This window comes from Coregonus lavaretus (genome assembly GCF_964263955.1).
Source record: "Coregonus lavaretus genome assembly, chromosome: 36".
NCBI lineage: Eukaryota > Metazoa > Chordata > Actinopteri > Salmoniformes > Salmonidae > Coregonus > Coregonus lavaretus.
In genome coordinates, this window is record NC_140023.1 from 16,719,937 (window position 1) to 16,747,144 (window position 27,208).

General features: G+C 42.8%; 1 protein-coding gene across 4 annotated transcripts; it reads left to right on the plus strand.

Moving 5' to 3' along the window:
* Positions 1-582: 582 nt before the first annotated feature.
* nt5c2a (5'-nucleotidase, cytosolic IIa) lies at positions 583-26,814 on the plus strand. Of its 4 annotated transcripts, XR_014610734.1 has the most exons (20): positions 583-608; positions 4,294-4,412; positions 9,146-9,219; positions 10,618-10,735; positions 11,070-11,165; positions 11,297-11,388; positions 13,425-13,482; positions 13,577-13,670; positions 15,819-15,872; positions 16,017-16,100; positions 16,185-16,226; positions 16,363-16,470; positions 16,603-16,669; positions 18,449-18,619; positions 18,739-18,790; positions 22,795-22,855; positions 23,000-23,176; positions 23,396-23,628; positions 23,939-24,041; positions 25,152-26,814. XR_014610734.1 is itself a non-coding variant. In XM_084153511.1 (19 exons), the coding sequence occupies exons 2-19, from the start codon at positions 4,315-4,317 to the stop codon at positions 23,988-23,990; spliced, it is 1,731 nt and encodes a 576-aa protein (XP_084009637.1). In that variant the 5' UTR covers positions 583-608; positions 4,294-4,314; the 3' UTR covers positions 23,991-26,814. The 4 variants fall into 4 exon arrangements, 3 of the variants coding, with proteins under 3 accessions (XP_084009637.1, XP_084009638.1, XP_084009636.1); XM_084153511.1 differs by having other exon boundaries at positions 23,939-26,814; XM_084153510.1 differs by lacking the exon at positions 583-608 and adding an exon at positions 1,882-1,953 and having other exon boundaries at positions 13,562-13,670; positions 23,939-26,814.
* Positions 26,815-27,208: the final 394 nt, after the last annotated feature.

Sequence of the window (27,208 nt, forward strand, 5' to 3'; positions counted from 1 at the left end):
TCGTGCAGGTGTGAGCTGCTGCAGCCTGCGAAACTAGACATCTGTCTCTGAGCTCTATAGAAACTATATGGAAAACTCGTTCGGTTTAGCTATATGTTTTATATCACATATTCTGGTCGTGCATAATGACGCTGTGGCACAATTGAATTGCCCCACAAATATTAATTCCCCTGTACTTCACCATGCACCTCATGACACCGGCAGATGGAGACGTAGACATATATTTTACCTTTGCAATGGGATTCTAAATGTGTTATGTTTACCATGGAAGGAAAATAATTGTGCTGCAGCCTAATAGCAGGTTGTTGTTTTTTACGCACAGTCTGCCCACATTCCCTCTTTGTTGCACAGACTGCTCCTATCTTATGCAACCGTGAGATCCTGTCATTGGCATCAAGTCGATCTGTAAACTCTGATCTGAATGGGGAGAGGTCAGATAGACCTTCAATGAGGCCTACAAATAAGAATGTTCCAATAGGCCTATTATTATAACATCTGTATATGGACTGTTCAATCTATGTATTGCATTTCTATCTACATATTCTGCACCAGGCTTCACGCATGCTCCGTGAATCATTAGCTACCCACTCAATTTTGCAGCAAGACTGGTGAGTAGCTTCCCTCGTCCTGCGATACTAGCATAACTTGTAGACTAACAACGTGGTATATAAACGAAGCATACACGATATTTAAATATGTATTGGTTATTCTCTCGAGTGTGGACTAAAAGAGTCGTCTGCACTAAGCTGACCTGCTTGCGTTTAGCTTAGCTAGCAGCAGCTGTCGTAGTTGTGATGCGGAACAGAAAAGCTTGCTTCGGGTCGCGAAGAGCTATTGAACAATGGCTCGTTGCGGGACGAAGCAAATAAAGTCATGTTCCGCTAGTTGTCAAAATATCTCTACCTAGTAAACATTAGCTGACTTGCTATTGTTGCCTGTTAGCTCTATAAAGGTTGACTGTGTGTGGGAATCTCCAGTTCTCATGTGACAAGGAGTTGTCATGATGGAACAAACATATCTGGGACCAGGCTAGCTACATGGGTAGCTAGCCAGCCCTAGAAAGCTTGCATGCGGATTCTCCATAGCCAGTTAAGTTAGCTAGCTATTAAAATGTGATTTATTTTGACAAGGTCTTATCAACAAGCATTTTTCTGCCGGCACTCTTTTTAGCTCGTCGTCAGTGTTTCTCTTATATTACTACTTAGGCGCGGCGCTCCTCCCCATCCTCTATCCATTAGTTAGCAACTAAGCTAGTTAGCTGTTGCAGCTTTAGGCCTATAGAAAATTGCTTGTTTTATCCAGTAGAGTCTGTTTGAAGATCATACCTCAGACGCTGTGAGACATGCAAGCTGAGGCCGGATGTCGAATGGTGCCTGATAGGATGGTGCGTTACATCCACGCCACCAACAGCACGGGTGGTGAAATTAGATTTTGAATTAGAAAAACAAATTGTCCACCCAATGTGGAAAGTTGTCTAAGCCTTCACACACATAAAAACTGATATTAAATACTGGGCTCTAGTTAGTTTTGTTTATTTTAATGGGCGAGCGAGATATAACCTGTAATATTGGTCGCCAATTGGTTAACTTTACTGTCTTCGGGAAGCATGACGACAAGCTGGTGCGATTTCCCAGTGCACTGGTGTTGTGTTGAGGTGCCTGCGGACCTGAGGTGCTTCCCACTCCGCAGCTGTATCGCGTTGTTGCCGGCGGTAGTTAACGTGGCCAAAAGTTTTCCTCCCAAGTTTTTACAATTCCAAGTTGGATAGCATCCTTCATGAGAAATAACAATGGTAATACTTTGGTAAATAATAATGGTAACCATCTGGATGTCACCGGGAACAGTCTAATCAGTGGGGAGAGCATACATGGCAAGTCGGTGTTTCACAACACCGGGACAGTGTCCTTCACCCTCGCCTGCGGAGCACTGCTTTCCCGCAGTTCTGTTAACTAGGTAGGTACCTAGCTAGCTAGTGTAGCCAATTAATCAAGGTGACAGCAAAAGTTGTTGTAGTAATTTATTACAGGACATTTACAAGTATGCTATTAACATTGTATCCAAAAAATAATAAAAACTAAATTAATCCTGAACACTTAGCTAATTCTATCAACTTCGACCACTACGATTGTCGGTAAGATGGTATGGTAGCCTATGTTTGCTGCGCACTAAAGCCTAATGTCCACCAGATGAACATGCGTTTTGACATTGTTTTTGTCGGATGTCTAGGCCGCATTTTCCGTACTTGATGCACATGTGCTTCGCAAGGCTGCAGAACGGTTTGAATCATGGAGAAGATCACAAGGGGGCATTACAACAATTAATCTAGTTTGTTTCTATTCTTCTGTCACATTCATCTCTAGTAACATCAATACATTGAACTGGTTGTTCCCATATAGAGTACTGATTTCAAATCACTAGCTTGCCCTGCATGATGACATGCAAAATTACGCACAGAAAAGTTCTGTGTATTAATTTTGCATGCCATTCTGTTGGCTGGTTTGCACTATTACCCAAGTGTAGTAATGATTAATTGTTCCAGTGTCATTCTTACAGGAGCCACATTTCCAGTCATTCAGCCGGTATGTTCTTGTCTCCAACTTCTGTATGGTTCCGCCCCCCATGGGGAAGTTTTATGAACTTCCATTTGTACCACCGAATGGTAATGCAACGCACAAGTTGAAAATATTGAACGCATGCTGTACACAGAACGCACCGCTACCTAGTGCGGCATCCCAAACGTAGGGTTGCGCGGACTGCTCCATTGACAATGAATTACTTCCGCCGGAACGCAAAGAGTTTGACGTATCTGGTGGACATGAAGCTTAAGGCCCTGGGCCCAGTTTCCCAAAAGCATTGTAAGGCTACATTCATTTTTAGATCCTTTGTATGAGCGTCGTTACATCACCGAGCTGTTTCCCAAAACCATCGTTACTAAAGTTGGTCTTGAAAACGCTCGTTATTTAACGACTGTCTCAGACCACTTGTAGAACAGCTAACGCCTCGATCACACCGATAGCGTCATCGCGCAAAATGGCACGCAGCATCATCTGGAGATGTGTGCAACAAAAGTTCAACATTCACCTTCTGCTACCATTTCTGTCAAGCCGTCTATGCATACAGGTTGACGCATACGTTTGATAAATCCAACGTATGCACCACACAGAACGCACTGCAACTGCCTCTGCAACGCAATGCTGCAAGGCAAACGCAGCGTTCTATTGGAAATTAATGTACTTGTGCACCAAAAATGAAATGCGCTATCGGCGTGATCAAGGCGTAAGTATGTCGTTAGATGCTTTTTTTCCCTTCCGCATCACTTTATACATAGATTTCCGCTAAAGACAAAATCAAGAAGTTTATTGGTATTTCTGTGACTGCCAATAACTTGGGAACGAATGTGACAGTGACTGCAAAAGTTGCCCATACAAATACAAAGTTGCCCATTTCTTTACATAACAAGTGAAGGACATAAAGACGATTCAAATGGGAATGGAGATGACTGTATTAAAATATATAATATAGGCTACATAGACCAATTTTTTGAATGATATTGAAATCAATTTCATGTTAATTCAATTGAATTTTATATAGCTATCGGGAAACCAGGCCCTGGTCCAGAGCTGGTGACAGATTAAAGCTTTGGCCCAGGGCATTAGTACGCTGTGCAAATACTATCTGAGATGCATGCGCTTTGAGATTCACAGGCCAGTCGCCTTCAGTGCGCACCAGGTGCAGCTGGATGCTTCTCGTTTTATCAGCCTATCATTCGATTTTAACATTGGATGACCCAGATTCCATTTTCTTTCCAACTAGGCTACTGTAGTCTTACACCAGTAGTTAGTTCCATAGCTGTTCTCGTAAGGTTGTACACTTTGTTGTTGAATATTGTTGAATGTGCTTGCTGCATGTTCTTGCATTATGTTCAGCTGTCCTTATTTGAGGATGTCTGTGTTTAGACTTGCACAGAGTGATTAACTGCGATTCCACTGTAGTAGAGCCGTATTATTGTTAGAAACGAGTCTACTCCAAGGCTCAGAGTAGAAACAACCCTGCCTCGTGATTTCCCTGAAGGCCATGTTTAAAAAAAAAAAAAAATCCTCACTCACAGTCAATAAGTATCATTTTTTTAAATGAGTGAGTTGAGCCTCAAACTCTTGAAATACTTCTCATCAGAGCATGGGAGGAGCTTAATTGAGGTCCCTTCAGCCTAGATGAGGGCTACACCATATTACTGCTGCCAAAGTTCCAGTGACAACATACTGGTCCTTAAAGCCTATTCACTTTGATTCACAGAAATAATTCAAACGGTTCAAGATGACTTCATGGAGCGACCGCTTACAGAACTTTGCAGACCTCCCAGCCAACATGGATGGCTTGGCCATGAAGAAATATCGGCGTGAGGCCTACCACAGGTACAGTATAAAGATGCATAACATAACGTGTCACAGAAATGTATGCTTTGTGGGAAAGTCTTTCCATTTCATCAGAGCAAGATTCCGTTAGGGTAAGGTCATGGCGATTAGCCTGGGTGCCAGTCTGTTTCTGCTCTCTTGCCAACTTCTTATCACTCATTGTCACGCCAAACATGACAAGGGGTAGGCATGATGGCACAAACAGATCTGGGACCAGGCTTCATGGAGATATTATCGCTCCTTTATTATTGCTTATGCGTAATGGAGGCTAATTGATCATTTTAGTTTTCATATGTTATTGAAGGTGTGAAACACACTCCTGATTCCGTACAACATTTCAAGTTTAATACATTTTGATGCATAACTATGTAGTGTAATAAACATGTTAGAAAACAGAAGGTCTTTTGGGTGTCGAAATCGTGTGGCCGGCAACCTTTTCTGGTAAAAAAGTCTGTTGTCATGGTGTAGTGCAGCCTGCCATTGGCAGGGTCTGTCTGTCTTCCTCATTCTGTGGTTGAAAATCTACATACCCTTTCCAAATAACAAAACAGGGCAAGCATTCACTGTCAATGCAACAAGTCTAAAAGCAGTGTAGGAACCACCTGATCTATGTGGTGTGCATCACTGGAGCACAGCCTACGACACATTCACATTCAGTGGTAATGCTATCGCACATGTATTCTCTATTACAAAGCTTTCCAAGGGAACTGGCCCAATACCATCCTGCAATGAGGTACGCCAAACTTTTGTTGTTGAACCTCAATACTGACTGAATGACCCTTTGTACATGATGTGTATTTATTCTCCATTCAGAATCCATGTTCATACTGACACTAGCCCTCTGTGTGCTGGGTAGGTCCCTGAGGGTGGGTGGTAGGTGGTCATGAGTTCTTGGTGTGATCTCTCCTCTTCCCCCTCAGTCTCCCCTTCATTCCCCCTCTATTACTGCATCTCCCCTCACCCGCTCCTAATGCCACCTCCCCATCGCCATCAGTCTGAAGTCTTATCTCATAACATCTGAATAGAAACTTCAGGCCAGAGTAGTGTTGGAGGAGGGAAATTCCACAGTGAAAAGGAATAAAATATATGCCAAACAAAAACCATTGATTTCAAAGTTTAAAAAACCATTCAACTCTATGCACAACGACTACTTTGAACAATTTACACTATAAAAAAACAAACATTTAAAGATGCCAAGTTTGGTAACAGAATTACGGTAAAATCACCCTCAGTTTTATTCTGTTATTGCACAGGTCCTCCTCTAAATGTAGGATTTTTTTTTTGTGTGGAAATTGTTAAAAGTTGGCCTTATGCATAGAGTTCTATGGTTTGTTAAACTTTGAAAGCAATGGTTTTTGTTTGGTATACATTTTAAAGTGAAAAATTTGAGTGAGTGAAATTCCGTTACCATGGAATTGCCCAGGAACAGTATGGCTTTGTTGGAGCGAGGGAGAGATGTATCTAGAATGTTATTGCCTACTTTGCTTCCTATTAGATATATTCAACTGATCATCTGCATAATTTCCCTAGGTGCATTTTCAAGCTTCTGTTGTTTTAAAATGGTTTTCACATTTTCATTGTGTCGGAATGTAAACTTCACTACAGGTGTTTCCTGTTGGTCCGTACGATGTAGGCTTCTCATAGTGAAAAGACCTAGTGTCCGAATAAATACAAGACAAGCCGAAAGTGCCTCTTAAATGGCACCAAAAAGGGCAGTGAACCTCAATGTGTTGCTTTGTTGCAATATTCACACTAGCACAGCACTTAAAATGCATGCCCAACACATTCTAAGTGATGTGCTAGTGGAGGCCCAGAAATTGGAGCCACTGTGTGTCCTTCGGTTGGTGTGCTACCTTCTGTTCTCTTTTGAATCAAAATTAGCTGTAGTGTCTATTTGTAGTGTTGTGAAATGATTCCTTCTTCCTCTGTTGCTTTTTTTGGAATAGAGGTCAGGCAAGAGTTGACTGCACAGACTCTGGAGGGGTTGCCACGGCCTTTCAGTATGCACATGGGCACCAGCAGCAGACAAAGCACTTGCCTAATTCACTTTCATTGTATTGAGGATTGCTTATGTTATAACGGAATTGACTCAACGTAGCAGTGTGTAAGCACATTTGTGGACCTATAATTCAATACAATGATGGCAGGTTTCAGAGGAAATCTGAGGAAGGCTTTTTGAAGTTTGAAGTTCAGATGTGTAGCAGACTATGTAACAAATGTAGAAATGGATTTGCATGCCATTGATGTTGTGATTTCTTTTTGAGTTTGAGTGATACTTGGTTGTTTCTTTCATATTTAAACATTAGGCTAGTCTCCCAACAAACCAAGTCTTTTCAGGAAGTGGGTTAATGTTGACACTGACACAGCAGTGATGCAAGACTACGGGACCTTTTGTACAGTGGTTCTTCCTTTCTGTGTGGATTTCTGCAAACTTAGCCTAATTATTTTCAAGCAAACGCCAATTATTGTTGATGTATAGGCCTACATGTAAACAATGCTACAAATTGTCAAAAGTGTAAAATCTTACTATAGTGCCGTGAAAGTATTTGCCCCCTTTCTGATTTTCTCTATTTTTGCATATTTTTGACACTGAATGTTATCAGCTCTTCAACTAAAACCTAATATTTAGATAAAGGGAACCTGAGTGTACAAATAACACAAAAATATGAAACTTATTTCATTTATTTAATAAACAGTGTTATTTAACACCAAATGCCCTGTGTGAAAAAGAATTTGCCCCCTTACACTGAATAACTGGTTGTGCCACCTTGAGCATTTGTGGGTTTTTGAGCATGAACTGCTTGTTTCAGGTCCTGACACAACATCTCAATCTGGTTTAGGTCTGGACTTTGACTAGGCCATTCCCAAAACGTTTACATTTGTTGCTTTTCAGCCATTCTGACGTAGACTTGCTTGTGTGTTTTGGATCATTGTCTTGCTGCATGAACCAGCTGCGCTTCAGCTTAAGCTCACGGATGGCCTGACATTCTCCTGTAGAATTCTTTGATACAGCACATAATTCAATGTTCCTTCAATAATGGCAAGTCGTCCCGGTCCTGAGGGAGAAAAGCATCCCCAAACCATCACACTACCACCACCATGCTTGACTGTTGGTAGGAGGTTCTTACTGTGAAATGCAGTGTTTGGTTGTTGCCAGACATAGTGGGACCCATGTCGTCCAAAAAGTCAACTCAATTTTGCCAAAAATCACCTGGAAGCACCTGGATGGTCATAAAGACTCCTGGAAGAATGTTCTATGGACAAATTAGTCAAAATTATAACCTTTTGGGCGACATGGGTCCTGTTATGTACAGGGATTTATCGCCCAACAACAGAAAAACATGTAAGCGAATAAAACCAGATAGAAAGTATGTAGAAAAGATAATGGACCTATACACAGAGTACACAAAACATTAAGAACACCTGCCCTTTCCATGACATAGACTGACCAGGTGAATCCAGGTGAAAGCTATGATCCCTTATTGATGTCACTTGTTAAATCCACTTCAATCAGTGTAGATGAAGGGGAGGAGACAGGTTAAATAATGATTTTTTAAAGCCTTGAGACATGGATTGTGTATGTGTGCCATTCAGGAATTTCAGGAATTAGCTTTAAAACTACAGAATTTCAGGAAATTAGCTTTAAAACAATATTTTCAAGGCTCCATGGCACAATGTGTAGTAGAATTGCAGGAAATTAGCTTTAAACCTGAAACAATTTCTCTCAGCTCCATGGAGAAAAACCTGTACATCGCAAAGATGGGGGCTTCATTGCCACGCCCCCCTGTCACGCCCACCACCTAATCCCCTTTTTGATCCAGAAAAAAACTTGATGTCTGGCAAAAACCAAACGCTGCATTCCACAGTAAGAACCTCATACCAGCAGTCAAGCATGGTGGTGGTAGTGCAATGGTTTGGGGATGCTTTGCTGCCTCAGGACCTGGACGACTTGCCATCATTGAAGGAACCATGAATTGTGCTCTGTATCAGAGAATTCTACAGGAGAATGTCAGGCTATCTCTGTGAGCTTAAGCTGAAGCGCAGCTGGGTCATGCAGTAAAACAGTGATCCAAAACACACAAGCAAGTCTACATTAGAATGGCTGAAAAGCAACACATTTGAAGTTTTGGAATGGCCTAGTCAAAGTCCAGACCTAAACCCGATTTGAGATGTTGTGGCAGAACCTGAAATGAGCAGTTCATGCTCGAAAAGCCACATGTTGCTGAGTTAAAGCAGTTTTGCATGGAAGAGTAGGCAAAAATTTCTCCACAGCAATGTGAGACTGATTTAACAATTACAGGAAGCATTTGGTTGCAGTCATTGCAGATAAAGGTGGCACAACCAGTTATTGAGTGTAATGGGGCAATTACCTTTTCACGGGGCATTGGGTGTTGCATAACATTCAGTGTAAAAAAATATGCAACAATTGAGAAAATCAGAAAAGGGGCAAATACCTTTTCACAATACTGTATATGACATTTGTCATTTGAAATATGGCCTTTGAATTGGACTCATAATTTTTTCTCACCTTTGTAAAGATTTGCGTAATCCTCCACTGTGAATGCATCTTTTGTATGGACACATTTAGAGTTGCTACTGCAGTGCTCCACTTCTGTTCTGTTGAACTCAGGACCATGTCCTTTACTATCACCTGTTAACATGCCAAGTATCCTCTTTAGGTTATGTTCATCATCAGAACCTCTGACTGACTATATACTGTACTTCCTTTTCAGAGTTTTTGTGAACAGAAGCTTGGCAATGGAGAAGATTAAGTGCTTTGGTTTTGATATGGACTACACTCTGGCAGGTAAGTGTACACTGAGTGTACAAAACATTAGGAACACCTTCCTAATATTGAGTTGCTCCCCCTTTTGCCCTCAGAACAGCCTCGATTTGTCAGGGCATGGACTTTACAAGGTGTTGAAAGCGTTCCAAAGGGATGCTGGCCCATGTTGACGCCAATGCTTCCCACAGTTGTGTCAAGTTGGCTGGATGTCCTTTGGGTAGTGGACCATTCTTGATACACATAGGAAATTGTTGAGTGAAAAACCCAGCAGCGTTGCAGTTCTTGACACACTCAAACCGGTGCAACTGGGACCTACTACCATACCCCGTTCAAAGGCACTTAAATATTTTGTCTTGCCCATTCACCCTCTGAATGGCACACATACACAATCCATGTCTCAATTGTCTTGAGGCTTAGAAATCCTTCTTTAACCTCTCTCCTCCCCTTCATCTACACTGATTGAAGTGGATTTAACAAGTGACATCAATAAGGGATCATAGCTTTCACCTGGTCAGTCTATGTCATGGAAAGAGCAGGTGTTCCTAATGTTTTGTACACTCAGTGTATATGGGTGTGTGTGTGTGTCCATGTTTGTGTACTGACTGTGTGCATGTTTAGAATGTCATGTGTACAGTTGCCTGCTCAAATCAAAACAACGTTTATTGGTCGCGTACACAGATTTGCAGATGTTATCGCCGGTGCAGTGAAATGCATATGTTGATACAGTAGCCTACTCCCTTGCATGTAGGAGGTCTCAATATAGGCTAGACCCCCAAGTGGGCCAGCTCTGCTTTATGTGACATGTGTAACCTGGATGACATGTTTGTACCTTACACAGACATCACTCTCTCAACCAGTAACCCCTCACTCCATTGGGTCTCTGAAGTTGAACTTCAACCCAAGCTGCTCACATCCACCTGTTTATAGAGCCTGTCCCGGTCCCATAAACAAGTGCTGCTAAGGGGTTGTGTTTCCACACAGTGAGTGGGGAGAAACAACCCCTGGGGGGAGGGGGGGGTAAGGCTGTGGAATAGCGCCAGGAACTAAAGGGTTTTTGACATGCCAACCGCTACAGGTCATTTGTTTCCATGGCCACTATCTGCAGTGCAGTCGAAGCGCTTTGCGATCGTGTGTTAGTGGGTCGTGTGTGTGTGTCGTGTGCATGCGCTTATATGTGTTCTGGATGTGTATGTTATTCCCTTAACATACCCATACCAGTTTCATTTCAACTGTCCACAGAGGACACGTATATATCCCCCCCCTCTGTTCCAGTGTGTAGGCCCTATGTCTTGCTTTGTCAGTCTCACCACATAAATCTTTCTCCCTCTCTATGAACATGGAGAGACTGCATTGTAGCTCTCTCCCAGTGAGTATATCACTCTGTACTACAGTAGCTGTATCCCTCCCTGCTTACTGCAGTGTATAAATCACCTGAGTACGAGTCGCTGGGATTTGACCTGACCGTGGAACGTCTTGTCCACATCGGTTACCCACAGGAGCTGCTCAACTTTGTCTACGACCCCGCTTTCCCCACCAGGTCTGTCTGTCTGACATCACACATTCACATCGGTTAGTTATTAGTAAGGTCAGACTGAATTCTTATGAATACCCTTATAGAGTTGTCTTTGATTTGGTCAATAAGACTCTATTTCTTTATGTTTTCTAACAGTACTTGGTTTGAACTGATTTCATTTCACAAATATATGATTTCAAAATAACTTAGGTCTTGAGAAAATACTCCCTCCGGTCTGGCCCAGGTTAAAAGTTATACATCTCAGTTAGTAAGCCTTTTTAGAGATGATGGCTGTCCCTCCTATCTCACACACACATACACTGTTCTGACAAGTTGTCCTACCACCCTCTGGTTCCAGGGGCCTGTTGTTTGACACAATGCACGGGAATCTGCTCAAGGTCGACGCATACGGCAACATCCTGGTCTGTGCCCACGGCTTCAACTTCATGAGGGGGTGAGTTCTGATACTCGTAATGATATCACACACATAAACATTTACCATGTGCTCATGCCAAATAGCCTCATATTGCACATACACACAGTATATAGTCATATCATACTCATTTAATCACTCTGTTCCTTTAGGCCTGAGATCAGGGAGATGTACCCCAACAAGTTTATCCAGCGTGGAGACACCGACCGCTTCTACATTCTGAACACACTGTTCAACCTCCCTGGTGAGACAGCAGTCTTCAACACATTTTTTTTGACAAGGATCTCTCCCCACTCCAAATCTAATGACACAACCTTAAAATCTGTAAATTTCGATTCTTACATCAAATAACCTTAAATTCCTAAAATGTTCTAAATGAAAAGAAACCAATAAATACATTTACTCAACATTTCTTTTTCTAATTATCTTTCTCAAAAACATTTCTGTTGTCCCATACAATAATACAGTGAGGGAAAAAAGTATTTGATCCCCTGCTGATTTTATACGTTTGCCCACTGACAAAGGTATGATCAGTCTATAATTTTAATGGTAGGTTTATTTGAACAGTGAGAGACAGAATAACAACAAAAAAATCCAGAAAAACGCATGTCAAAAATGTTATGAATTGATTTGCATTTTAATGAGGGAAATAAGTATTTGACCCCTCTGCAAAACATGACTCAGTACTTGGTGGCAAAACCCTTGTTGGCAATCACAGAGGTCAGACGTTTCTTGTAGTTGGCCACCACGTTTGCACACATCTCAGGAGGGATTTTGTTCCACTCCTCTTTGCAGATCTTCTCCAAGTCATTAAGGTTTCGAGGCTGACGTTTGGCAACTCAAACCTTCAGCTCCCTCCACAGATTTTCTATGGGATTAAGGTCTGGAGACTGGCTAGGCCACTCCAGGACCTTAATGTGCTTCTTCTTGAGCCACTCCTTTGTTGCCTTAGCCGTGCGTTTTGGGTCATTGTCATGCTGGAATACCCATCCACGACCCATTTTCAATGCCCTGGCCGAGGGAAGGAGGTTCTCACCCAAGATTTGACGGTACATGGCCCCGTCTATCGTCCCTTTTGATGCTGTGAAGTCGTCCTGTCCCCTTAGCAGAAAAACACCCCCAAAGCATAATGTTTCCACCTCCATGTTTGAAGGTGGGGATGGTGTTCTTGGGGTCATAGGCAGCATTCCTCCTCCTCCAAACACGGCGAGTTGAGTTGATGCCAAAGAGCTCCATTTAAGTCTCATCTGACCACAACACTTTCACCCAGTTCTCCTCTGAATCATTCAGATGTTCATTGGCAAACTTCAGACGGGCCTGTATATGTGCTTTCTTGAGCAGGCGGGCGCTGCAGGATTTCAGTCCTTCACGGCGTAGTGTGTTACCAATTGTTTTCTTGGTGACTATGGTCCCAGCTGCCTTGAGATCATTGACAAGATCCTCCCGTGTAGTTCTGGGCTGATTCCTCACCGTTCTCATGATCATTGCAACTCCACAAGGTGAGATCTTGCATGGAGCCCCAGGCCGAGGGAGATTGACAGTTATTTTGTGTTTCTTCCATTTGCGAATAATCGCACCAACTGTTGTCACCTTCTCACCAAGCTGCTTGGCGATGGTCTTGTAGCCCATTCCAGCCTTGTGTAGGTCTACAATCTTGTCCCTGACATCCTTGGAGAGTTCTTTGGTCTTGGCCATGGTGGAGAGTTTGGAATCTGATTGATTGATTGCTTCTGTGGACAGGTGTCTTTTATACAGGTAACAAGCTGAGATTAGGAGCACTCCCTTTAAGAGTGTGCTCCTAATCTCAGCTCGTTACCTGTATAAAAGACACCTGGGAGCCAGAAATCTTTCTGATTGAGAGGGGGTCAAATACTTATTTCCCTCATTTAAATGAAAATCAATTTATAACATTTTTGACATGCGTTTTTCTGGATTTTGTTGTTGTTATTCTGTCTCTCACTGTTCAAATAAACCTACCATTAAAATTATAGACTGATCATTTCTTTGTCAGTGGGCAAACGTACAAAATCAGCAGGGGATCAAATACTTTTTTCCCTCACTGTATGTACCGACTTTGAATACCACTGCCTTACAGTGACATTCAATAAACCGTTCACAGCCCCTCTGATACTGTCCACATTACTGCTCCAGAGTACTGCTCAAATACTCCACTGGTTGTTGTTCTATATGTTAGTGTTGTTGTTTTTTTCTTCTGAGGAATGTCCTTTTTGCTGATGTCACATTGGTGTTTCAAATGGCTTTACCTTCCTCCCTCTTCAGAAACCTACCTCTTTGCTTGTCTGGTTGATTTCTTCACCAACTGCCCCAAATACACAAGGTGAGTACGCTGCTCTTCCTCTGAAAACGGAATAATTTTGAATATTTATCATCAGACAGTTTGGGATTTATAATTCAAGTTATTGTGGTCCCAGCTGCGAGACTGGCTTTAAGAATGGAGACCTCTTCATGTCCTACAAGAGCATGTTCCAGGATGTCCGTGATGCTGTGGACTGGGTCCACTTGAAGGTAAAACAACCTCCCTCCTAACGTATTTTTCACTGAGTATGGTTATATGCACACAACAATACGATTATTGTGAATAGTCCGATTTAATATAATAGTTTGATTTTAAACGTTTACATGCTACATGCTATTTCCCTAATAATCCTGTTTACATGGACACTAATGGGACTTTGATAAATGCAGAAAATCGGCAATCAAAATAAGCGTTCTACCACAGCGACCATGTTATTTTGGGGAAGCCTATTTGATTCTGAGTTCGGACATATAAAGTTTATGTGAAAACTATTTCTAAGATGCATACTTTCAGTTTTTCCGAACTCACTTCACTCGCGCATAAGAGGGAGGTTTGCACTGCTGGTGCTGGCACATGCACAGATCAAATACACCGCTGGAACTCCGATGAAGCTGTTTACATGTCCTAATAATTCAAAAGATTGCTCAGCGTATGCTTACTTCGATTAAGATAAGCAGAGTAAGGTGTGTACATGACTTGTCGTGACTTGACTTTAACTTTAATCTGAAGACTGTTATTTATCGAATTAACTAATTACATTTACATTTTCAACTAATTATGTTTAATTGTTACCCGATTTAAATTAATAATGTAACAATTAACTCATTAGGATCTGGGGCACCACGAGAGCGGTTCTTTAAAGAGTTACCATCTCCCGAATTAAACTCTAAAATGTCTTTATCTATAAACAGTCAACTTTATTAATCATAACCTCGTATCATATCATAATTCTAAACAGTCGTAACCTCCTTGCATCTGCATAAACCCGAGCCTTACTTATGATTCAGTATTACACAAATTGGTTTAATTATTATTTTACTAGCTAATTAAATGGGAACACAGGATAAACACACACACACTGCACCGGTTATTGACTGGAGACTTAATAGGCTGAAAACAGGTCCCTAGCGGAATAACAACAACATGGATGCTTGTTAAAGAAGAGATGGAGAGGGACAGAGACACTTAACATTGCCACATTCAGAAACTACTCTCACCTACAGTAACCGCTGCCCGCTTTGAGCAAGAAATCATGAATGTATTTACGTGAAATGCCGGGGTTCTCTCGGTGAACGGGGCAGCCTTGGAAAGGAGGTTGGGCACGCTTGTAAGGCTTTGATTGTCCGAAATGTTTCCAATAACTCTTCTCCTGTTGTCCTTCTTCGTAGTTGTCCGGTATCTGGTGACTTGTCGTGTAGTCCTGAACAGAATTACAGAGTTGATTTTCCTTCCATTCACTCTTGAAGATGCTTCTTTGAACATAAGCTAGACAGCCGTATCCATGGTTCCCCAGTGGGGTGATGAGAGTAGCGTAATACGATGGTTTGAGCAGAGTAACAGGATGGTCCTACTTAAATTTGCTTTCGAAGATAGATACTTTACTTAGGACAGCTAATCAGCCGTACCAGTGAGTTTATCGTCTCCACCTCGGGTTGAGATTCAAAGTTCAAACCATTTTAAACGCGCAGCTGCAGCTTCACACTTTTCTGGTCTGATGTGTTAATTCGTAACCCATCATTTATAACTTTTGCTCGAAAGGGGCGGTTCCGGCAGGCTGGCACGCTCCCTGACCTCACTTCGGAGCGGTGACTATTCACTGTGCAAAGTTATGGAAAACAATTATCTCTTAACTTCTCAAATCACATCCCTCTCTTAACAAAAACACTTCCATCATTTTTCATATTACATGCACAACGTATAGTATGGAAACTTCATCTATGAAGTGGGGATACTTTCCAAGTTACAGTATTTCCTTTAACATTTTTAATGACATCACAAAATAACAAACAAAATGACATTAGTGTCCTATAGATCGCCTCTGACCATTCCCCCACGTTCTACGTTAGAAATATTGTTCCAGTATTCTCTTTTGAACGTGTTAGAGTTCTAGTGAATTTGGAGAGCACAGGCCTGGATCTTCTCCCTTGATGTACAACAGGTCGTGAGTTGTTAATCCCCACTAGTTCTTTCCTTCACCCTCTACGGGTGAGAGGGGGTCTGATTGACTATTGCCATACTTGGCCTTCTGCCATAATCTGTTTAAAATCGGATTATTAGTGTGCATGTAAACATACTCATTGTATATATGTTATTCCTTCTATTCCCTGTCTAAATGTTTTGTCACCTGTTTTCATCAGGGATCTTTGAAAGAAAAAACGGTTGAAAACCTGGAGAAGTATGTGGTCAAGGATGTAAGTAAACTTCACATTAATTAATTGCATCTGACACAGTTTCAGTGACCTTGTCTTTTTTAACACCTGTAAACGTATCACTTAAAAATTGTGAAGGTTTAATTTGAAATGTAATTTGCTTTATTTATTTCTTCTTCATTAAAGGGGAAGCTCCCTCTACTCCTGAGTCGGATGAATGAAGTGGCCAAGGTGTTCCTGGCCACCAACAGTGACTACAAATACACAGAGGTGAGGCCTACTGAGTGCACTGTACATAACCCCATACACAATCAATGAACATCACGTATAACGTCTCTCTGTTTATCATTTCAGAAAATAATGACATACCTGTTTGACTTCCCCCATGGCCCAAAGGTAAGGGACTAAATTGTCTTGTTTAGATTGTTGTTGCTTCCTTTCAGATCTATGAACTCGAAGTGAAGAGGGGTTTAGGGGAAGCGGCAAGAAGCTGAAAAGGAACAGAGGTTCAGTGTGCATGTTTGTGCTGCAGGTGGGAATGCCCCATCGGCCCTGGCAGTCCTACTTTGACCTGATCTTAGTAGATGCCCGCAAGCCCGTGTTCTTCGGAGAGGGGACAGTGCTACGGCAGGTTGACACAGTGAGTGTGTGTTTGGGCTCAAGTATGCTTTAAAATGTGTAGTAGTGTGGTGCCTGTGTGTGTGCACGTTTTAATGTGTGTGTGTGTGTTGGCATTGCCACAATGACCTTACCAGAGTGCTTGCTGTTGCAGACCACTGGCCGGCTGAAGATTGGCACGTACACAGGACCGCTGCAGCACGGCATTGTGTACTCTGGAGGTAACGCGCCCCTGACACATATCCATTATACAGTGCACTCGGAAAGTATTCAGAACCCTTGAATTCTTCCACATTTTGTTACGTTACAGCCTTATTCTAAAATTGATTAAATTGTGTTTTTCCCTCAGTCTACACACAATACCCCATAATGACAAAGCAAAAACATGTTTGTTGAAATGTTAGCAAATTTATTACAAATAAAAAAACTGCAACATCACATTTACATATGTATATCAGACCCTTTACTCAGTACTTTGTTGAAGAACCTTTGGCAGCAATTACAGCCTCGAGTCTTCTTGGGTATGACGCTACAAGCTTGGCACACCTGTATTTGGGGAGTTTCTCCCATTCTTCTCTGCTGATCCTTTCAAGCTCTGTCAGGTTGGATGGGGAGCGTTGCTGCACAGTTATTTTCAGGTCTCCAGAGATGTTCCATCGGGTTCAGGTCCGGGCTTTGGCTGGGCCACTCAAAGACATTCAGAGACTTGTCCTGAAGCCACTCCTACGTTGTCTTGGCTGTGTGCTTAGGGTGTGTTTTCCCTCTATCCTGACTAGTCTCCCAGTCCCTGCCGCTGAAAAACATCCCTGCAGCATGATGCTGCCACCACCATGCTTCACCGTAGGGATGGTGCCAGGTTTCCTCCAGACGTGACGCTTGGCATTCATGACAAAGAGTTCAATCTTGGTTTCATCAGACCAGAGAATCTTGTTTCTCATGTTCTGAGAGTCCTTTAGGTGCCTTTTGGCAAACTCCAAGCGGGCTGTCATGTGCTTTTAACTGAGGAGTGGCTTCTGTCTGGCCACTCTACCATAAAGGCCCTTTTCGTGAAGTGCTGCAGAGATGGTTGTCCTTCTGGAAGGTTCTCCCATCTCCACAGAGGAACTCCGGAGATCTGTCAGTGACCATCGGGTGCTTGGTCACCTCCCTGACCAAGGCCGTTCTCCCCCGATTGCTCAGTTTGGCTGGGCGGTTCCAAACTTCTTCCATTTAAGAATGATGGAGGCCACAGTGTTCTTGGGGACCTTCAATGCCACAGACATTTTTTTGGTACCCTTCCCCAGTGCCTCGACACAATCCTGTCTTGGAGCTCTACGGACAATTCCTTCGGCCTCATGGCTTGGTTTTTGCTCTGACATGCACTGTCAACTTTGGGACCTTATATAGACAGTTGTGTGCCTTTCAAAATAATGTCCAATCAATTGAATTTACCACAGGTGGACTCCAATCAAGTTGTAGAAACATCTCAAGGATGATCAATGGAAACAGGATGTGCCTGAGCTCAATTTCGAGTCTCATAGCAAAGGGTCTGAATACTTATGTAAATAAGGTATTTCTGTTTTTTTTAACCGGTTTTCGCTTTGTCATTATGGTGTATTGTGTGTAGTTTGATCAGGAAATTGTTTTATTTAATCCATTTTAGAAATAAGGCTGTAATGTAACAAATTGTGGAAAAGGTCAAGGGGTCTGAATACTTTCCGAATGCACTGTATATACAAATATCGCTCATAAATTAGGAATTTATTGTTGACGCATACCTGTAAGTAGAGCTTCCATACTGTCTCATTTCCCACAGTATAGGTGTCTGTTTGTGGCCAAACATCAACAGCCCTGTTTGAGTCCTATGGAAATGCATTCTAATCACTGATATGACATGACCCTTTTCACCTATCACTATCGTGTTGTAGTTGAACCCCTAGTGATTACTCAGAGGAAGGAAACGGTCCAATGCAAAAGTATTCCAACAAGGCCTTAGTTTTCAGTTTTCTCTCTCCTCACAGGTTCCTCTGACATAGTGTGTGACCTGCTGGCGGCCAAAGGGAAGGACATAGTATACATTGGGGACCACATCTTTGGGGACATCCTCAAGTCCAAAAAACGCCAGGGATGGAGGACCTTCCTGGTGATCCCTGAACTGGCTCAGGAGTTGCACGTGTGGACTGACAAGAGCTGTGAGTTTAACACACCCTTATCATAGATACTGATGCTTGACAACAGTATTTGGGTATATTTGTGCGTCTTTGTGCACTGTTGTGCATCTCTTACAACTGTGTGTGTTTCTGTGTTCCAGCTCTGTTTGAGGAGCTCCAGTCTCTGGACATCTTCCTGGCAGAGCTCTATAAGTGAGTGTGTCTGCCTCGTCCACACAGCAAACTGAACCACATCCTGCCAAAACATAGGCTCAAGGTTGACAAACTAAATAAGGCATTGTTTTATCGACCAAATGTGCTCTATCAAATCAAATGTTATTTGTCACATGCTTCGTAAACAACAGGTTTCGACTAGCAGTGAAACACTTACTTACGGGCTCTTCCCAACAATGCAGAGTGAAAGAAAATAGAGAAATAATCGAAAAGTAAAACGCGTAATAGTAGATACACAATGAGTAACGATAACTTGGCAATATACAAGGGATACCGAGTCGATGTGCAGGGGTACGAGGTAATTGAGGTAGATACAGTATGTACATATAACTAGGAATAAAGTGACAGATAATAAACAGTAGCAGCAGCATATGTGATGAGTCAAAAAAGTTAGTGCAAAAAGGGTCAATGCAGATAGTCCGGGTAGCTGTTTGGTTGGCTTGTGGGTATAAGCTGTTCAGGGTCCTGTTGGTTCCAGACTTGGTGCATTGGTACCGCTTGCCTATGACTTGGGTGGCTGGAGTCTTTGATCATTTGTAGGGCCTTCCTCTGACACCGCCTGGTATAGAGGTCCTGGATGGCAGGGAGCTCGGCCCCAGTGATGTTCTGGGCCGTACGTACTACCCTCTGTAGCGCCTTGCGGTCGGATGCCAACAGTTGCCATACCAAGCGGTGATGCAGCCAGTCAAGATACTCTCAATGGTGCAGTTGTATAACTTTTTGAGGATCTGAGGGCCCATGCCAAATCTTTTCAGCCAACTGAGGGGGAAGAGGCGTTGTCATTCCCTCTTCACGACTGTGTTGGTGTGTCGACCCATTACAGTACAGCCCCGTAGATGTGAAGGGGGGCGTGCTTGGCCCTCCGTTTCCTGTAGTTCACGATCAGCTGCCTTTGTCTTGCTGATGTTGAGGGAGAGGTTGTTGTCATAGCATCACACTGCCAGGTCTCTTACCTGATCGTTGTCGGTGATCAGGCCTACCACTGTTGTGTTGTCTGCAAACGTAATGATGGTGTTGGAGTCGTGCTTGGCCATGCAGTCGTGGGTGAACAGGGAGTACAGGAGGGGACTAAGCACGCACCCCTGAGTGGCCCCAGTGTTGAGGATCAGCGTGGCAGATGTGCTGTTACCTACCCTCCCCACCTGGGGGGGCCCGTCAGGAAGTCTAGGATCCAGTTGCAGAGGGAGGTGTTTAGTCCCAGGGTCCTTAGCTTAGTGATGGGCTTTGTGGGCATATGGTGTTGAACGCTGAGCTGTAGTCAATTAACAGCATTCTCACGTAGGTGTTCCTTTTGTCCAAGTGGGAAAGGGCAGTGTGGCGTGTAATTGAGATTGCGTCATCTGTGGATAAATTGGGGCGGTATGAAAATTAGCTTGGGTCCAGGGTGTCTGTGATGATGGTGTTGATGTGAGCCATGACCAGCCTTTCGAAGCATTTCATGGCTACAGATGTAAATATTACGGGGCGATAGTCATTTAGACAGGTTACCTTGGCGTTCTTGGGCACAGAGGCTATGGTGGTCTGCTTGAAACATGTAGGTATTACAGACTGGCTCAGGGAGAGGTTGAAAATGGCAGTGAAGACACTTGCCGGCTGGTCAGTGCATGCTCTGAGTACGTGCCCTGGTCCCCGCGGAAATATAATTAGCATAATTTTAAAAAAATACCCATAAAAATATGTCAGTTTAAACTAGAGGTATCTTTTTTGCGTCTCAATCCACCTCAACCGCCTATGTAACACTTCCGCATTTGCGGTGAAAGGTGACAGAGCTAGAGCGGTGTTTGACAGACCGTCTGTAGCGTCCGACAAACTATTATGACCCCTCTATGGAAAGATGAGACTCTAACGAACACGATGGAAGTATACACTACCAGTCAAAAGTTTGGACACACCTACTCATTCAATGGTTTTTCTTTATTTTTACTATTTTTTACATTGTAGAATAATAGTGAAGACATCAAAACTATGAAATAACATATATGGAAACATGTAGTAACCAAAAAAGTGTTAAACAAATCAAAATATATTTTTACATTTGCGATTCTTCAAATAGCCACCCTTTGCCTTGATGACAGCTTTGCACACTCTTGGCATTCTCTCAACCAGCTTAATGAGATTGATGAGGGGGAAAAATCAATTTAATCCATTTTAGAATAAGGCTTTAACGTAACAAAATATGGAATAAGGCAGGGGTCTGAATACTTTCTGAATGCACTGTAGGATAGACACTTCAGAACAAACTTACTTTAGATTTTTTGGGGGGGACTATCTGTTATTCCATGTAGTGAATCTGTTATTCAATGCATTTGTTTGGGTTAATAGCAGTAAGGCCAAATACAAATGTTCATGAAATAATGTTTTTATATTTATTTCTGATTCTTCAAGGGGTCTTAAAATTCAAAATCAAATAGCAAAATGATCCTCATGGGTTAAAGGTCTTACTCGCATCGGCTACGTAGAGCTGATCACACAGTCGTCCAGAACAGCTGGTGCTTTCACGATTGGTTCAGTGTTGCTTGCCTCGAAACGAGTATAGAATGCATTTGGCTCGCCTGGTAGGCTTGCGTCACTGGGCAGCTCGCGGCTGGGTTTCCCTTTGTAATCCGTGATAGTTTGCAAGCGCTGCCACATCTGATGAGCGTCAGAGCCTGTGTAGTAGGATTCGATCTTAGTCCTGTATTATGCTTTGCCTGTTTGGTGGTTCGTCTGAGGGCTTAGCAGGATTTCTTATAAGCGTCCGGGTCCTTGAAAGCGGCAGCTCTAGCCTTTAGCTCAGTGCGGATGTTGTCTGTGATCCATGGCTTCTGGTTGGGATATGTACGTACGGTTACTGTGGGGACGTCATCGTCGATGCACTTATTAATGAAGCCGGTGACTGATGTGGTAAACCCCTCAATTCCATCGGATGAGTCCCGGAACATATTCCAGTCTGTGTTAGTGAAACAGTTCTGTAGCTTAGCATCCGCTTCATCTGACCACTTCCGTATTGAACGCTGGTACTGTACCTCCTGTTTGAGTTTTTGCTTGTAAACAGGAATCAGGAGGATAGAGTTATGGTCAGATTTGCCAAATGAAGGGCGAGGGAGAGTCTCTGTGTGTGGAGTAGAGTTTTTTAGCCTCTAGTTGCACAGGTGACATGCTGGTAGAAATTAGGTACGACGGATTTCAGTTTTCCTGCATTAAAATCACAGGCCACTAGGAGCGCCACCTCTGGATGAGCATTTCCTTGTTTGCTTATGGCCATATACAGTTCATTGAGTGCGGTCTTAGTGCCAGCATCGGTTTGTGGTGGTAAATAGACAACTATGAAAAATATAGATGAAAACACTTGGTAAATAGTGTGGTCTACAGCTTATCATGAGGTATTCTAACTCGGGCGACACCCACCAACCCCCTTGAGCTTACACGACGCTGCCATTTTGTCCTACCGATGCATCTAGAAACCAGCTATATGTGTATTATCCATGTCCTTGTTCAACCAAGTTTCCGAGAAACATAGGATATTACAGTTCTTCAGGTCCCGTTGATGGGATAGTTTTGAACGGAGCTCATCCAATTTGTTCTCCAGTGATTTTACATTCGCCAATAGAACAGAGGGTAGAGGGGGTTTATTTACTCTCCGTCGTAGCTTCATCAGGGTGCCCGCACGTCGGCCTCTATATCGCAGTCTCTTTCTCTTCCAAGTGTTGGAGATTAGGGCCTGGTCTGGGGTGAGCAGTATGTCCTGTGCAGCTGAATCGAGGTTAGTGATGTCCAGATGCTTTTTCCGGTCATAGAAAATGCGGAAACATTATGTACAAAAAAAAGTTAAGAGAAGCGCAACAAAACACACAAAATAGCAGAATTGGTCAGGAGCCCGTAAAACGACCGCTATACCTTCCGGCGCCATTCCTATTCTACGATAGAATGGTGAGACAAGTACAGATTAATATAGCTTGACTCCACCAAAGCCCAATCCAATAGAACTGTCTCTCTGTCCACAGAAATCTTGACAGCAGCAGCAACGAGAGACCTGATATCAGTTCCCTCCAGCGCAGGATCAAGGTACACACACCCTGCAAACTGGCACCACGCACATATGCATACAACACATACCCAAACTCAAATGTACACATACTGCAAAAAAAAATCCCATACAGTCCACACAACCTCTAAATCTTCTCACTTTTTTTCTTCTCTTACCCACAGAAAGTGACCCATGACATGGACATGTGCTATGGGATGATGGGCAGTCTGTTCCGCAGTGGCTCCAGACAGACTCTGTTTGCGTCACAGGTGATGCGCTACGCCGACCTGTACGCTGCCTCCTTCATCAACCTCCTCTACTACCCATTCAGCTACCTGTTCAGAGCAGCACACGTACTGGTGAGTTCAGCTAATGTCTCATAGGACATCCAGATCTACATTCAGCACACAATGATGGTGAGGGAGCTCGCCCTCGTTAGATCACAAAAGTTAGGACAAAACGGAGGAACGTTGTTTGTCTGTAGGAAGACAATAAATTGAGAGCAGCACTACTAAGGGTTGTTTTTTGTTCTGTGTGGATCTGTATGACACTTCCTCCCCTGTGCTCTTCCCTCCCAGATGCCCCATGAGTCGACGGTTGAGCACGCCCACGTGGACATCAACGATACTGAGTCGCCCCTGGCAACACGTAACCGCCACTCCGTGGACCTGCTGGAGTTAGACTGTAAGAGGCACCAGCTGACCCGCTCCATAAGCGAGATCCAGCCCCCAAACCTGTTCCCACAGACCCCCCAGGAGATCACCCACTGCCACGACGAGGATGATGACGAGGAAGAGGAAGAGGAGGAAGAGTAAGCAGGAGAGGAGGCTCGCCAAGGGTAGACTTTTGCTTTAGGCACATATCTAGGATCAGTTTAGATCAGCCCCTCAATACTAAACCAAAAGGGAGGTAATGCAAATACTACTCCAGGAGGTGTATAGTGTGCGTACTGTTGTGTAGCCAGCTAGGTAACTGAATATCCCCAGCAAAGGGAATGGAGAGGCTCGTTAAGAGTCAGGATTAGGGTAAGGGTTACACAGATTTTAGTTTTACCGTTTGTATATATTTATCAGCACAGGCTATGTAAATGTTGTTTGTTTTGTTCTTTTTGCTTGGTGAAGTTTCCAGAGAAGTTTCCAGATGGAGCTCTTCGGACCAAACCTAAGAGACTGATGATGACATGGCCCCCCTAGCATGCCTGCACTGACCTGGCACCATTATGCAGTCAGTATCACATACATGAGCCGTGCACGCATAGTCTTGAAAGGCCGACCCTAGGCAACACAGTGACTAAGGTCTGGTTTCAATGATGGACTATTTTGGCATAGAGCAGGGATGGGCAACTTTGATGTGGGTGGGGGCCCCCCAAAAATCTGAACTCAACATGAGGGGCCACATTTGCTCGCAGGTCTGCGTACCCAGATGTGCATACCCCCCAACCACCACATTGCGAGTAAAACATTTTAGCAGCCTCCCTCTTGACAGTGAAGAGTCCATTTCGTGCAATTCTACACATTTTGCCATGGGGCGTAGAGAACATGTTGCAGTTTTAAAGTGAGTTTGCTGCAATTCTACACATTTTGCCATGGGGCGGAGAGAATTTTGAAGTTTTATTATATTATATCTGAGTGAGACTGACTAACAAAATAAATTGGGGCCTCCGGTCTGTAAATCGACCATGATTACTAAGTTTAGATAGTCTAGCGGCCAGCTAACTTACCAATCTAAAAAATGTTGCTGACATGGGCTAATTGAGTGACTATCAGTGACTGACATAATACAAAAACTGCTGATGCACAACCACATTTCGAAATTGCACCTTGTGTATCCTACTATTCTAACTCTCAACAGTAAGTTTGCAGGCAAAAACTTTTTAGTGCTTTTAGTTAAGGATGTAGACTGGCCACGTGATATTCACAAAAATAACCTCTGTGATCTTCATCTTGCTAGCTACTATTTTGTATTTTATTCAAGTTGATAAAGTAGTGACGTAGTTCCTCTATGCCAAAAGAGTCCATAATTGAAAGCAGACCCTAGTCACTGTGGAGCCTAGGGTCGGGGTTTCGAGACTAATGCAATTACGCTGCCCTGCTACTGCCCCCTAGCTGTGCGTGGTGTGGCTTTTTAGTTTGTTTTACTGAATGAAATGGTTCCCTTCGTTAAAGATGCACTATGCCGAAATCGCTCTGCCATTTCCTGATTGCTTGAATTCTAATAGTTAGCCTAATTTCAGTATATGTGACAAAACAAGCAAGTATAGTGTAGAGAATCATTGTACCATGTAAACCGCTGTGAAATATATATTTTCCATAACCAAAAATATTGTATTTTCAGCTGTTTGAAGCTGGTAAAACGCAAGTAAAAGACTTCAGAACGGTAAGCATAGAAATTGCACACATAGAACAGAACTACCGCTTGTTAGACTTGCTATATATTGTTGCAGAACAGTATTTTTATGGAAACGGAAAGCATGTAATGGCTGCTGTGGAACAGTATAAAAGTTTGTGGTCATACACACAACCTTAACTTAGGTGCTGGGATAATAAAGCCAACTGTTTATGCTCCCAAAAAAGCACTGAATTGGGGGCATAAACTGTGTGTGGGCCTCCCTGTTCTTTGCTGTGGTACAGTACACATCTGTCTGAGGAATGTGACAAATAAAAGTATCACGTTACGTGACGTTACACAGCAACTGCAGATCCAGAGCAGTCGGCAGAAGTCGCAATTCTGCTCCAGAACTCCTTTCGGCATCTAGTTACCTGCTCTAGTTACCAGATTCCTCCTACTCATTTACCCAGAAACACCCCCCACTGAATGATAGACTACATTTCTCAGAATTCAGTTGTATTCCATAACTCAGCCAATCAGAGTCCCCGTCTCTACTAAGTGCCCTACTCATTAAGATTATGGCAATAATATGCCCTGTGTTATCATTTTAGTTCAGACCATTTTTGTCTCATGAAATACTGTGTATATCAGCCCTATGAAACTGTTATTGCCTTAGTCTGGTCTGCTTTTGAATCCTGGATTTGTGAGACTGAATGTATATACAAGATAAGTATATTTTTGTGTGTCTTTTGAATAATGTTTGAAAGGGAGACAGTCCGGGTAAAAGCAGTCCTGCTGCTTGTGTTCTTTACTGTAAAAGTGATCTGAAGGGATTTGATGTGGTAGGCCTATTCTATGCGCATTTCAAATGGCTGTAGTTCAAATGACATTTCCTCAGTTCACGGCATGCTCCCCGAGTATCTGTATCCAGAGACGATATCATGCAGATGCTTAAAACTCATCAAATTGCAGGCATTTTGTTGAAAGCCTGAAAAACATGGTATTGAAATGCATCTGCACTTCCGCAGAAAACTGGCTTAACAACTGTAAGTATTCAGCTGCATGAATGTCTTTTTATAAGAGATGAAATTCTGCACTGCAAGAATAATTTTCTTATTTCTGCAATAGTATAGGCTAACTGAGTATATCTGGTGTCTCTGGGAGTACGGTTGTGTATGAGTGTTAATGGTTTATTATGGTGCGTAGCATGACCCATAAACTGGTCCAAGTTTCTCTCAAGTTGTTTATTTTTAACCCCCCTAAGGTTCTGCAAAGGTCTTACAATGCCAGTAAGCTATGTGCTCATATGATTGGCTGTTTGTTTTGATAACTGTTACTGGACAGTCGTGTCCTACTGTATGGAACTGGACTGACTCCCTCTACTGGAAATGTTTAAATTCAGAAGTCCCTTTACCTTGTGGCGGATTTACCTGCTGTATAAAAGCAACGCTAACTGTGCCAATGAATGTCATGCTGTTATTTTTGTAAATGTTTTCCAACTTTTTAATAATTATAATTTTAGTGCGTGTTCTGAATCTGTGAAGTTTGGAGCTGCTTTCTTAATTCACTGTGGAATGTGAGACTACATACAAAAGTAAACTGCCAATGGATTTAAAGCAATTTATGAAGAAAAATATTATAGAATAAAACATTTTGTGCATGTTCTGCAGTTGCTGTTTAAGTGTGGAATTTGTTTCGGAGAATGTTTCTTTGGGGAATATCCAGTTAAATAAAATGTAATGCGCTGTAGCATTAGATTGGCATTACTGTGTTATGTCACACCTTTTACTCCATTGAGTAGCTTACAATATCGTACCAACAGGGGGAGACAAACATCTGAGAAAGAGCAGGGCTAGTCAGGACTATTCAGGTGCTGAGGTGACAGCAATTTCTGGGGTTATTGATTGAATATGAGGTATATGATATAGCGATAAGGTCATTATACATTTGTGTACTCTGCTTGAAATGTCTCATGTCCAGTTTAATCTAAAATAGTGTCTTCAGCAAACCTTCTATAATAGAGGTAGGTGACAGGAGGTCGCAGCCTGTTAGGCCCTGGCCGT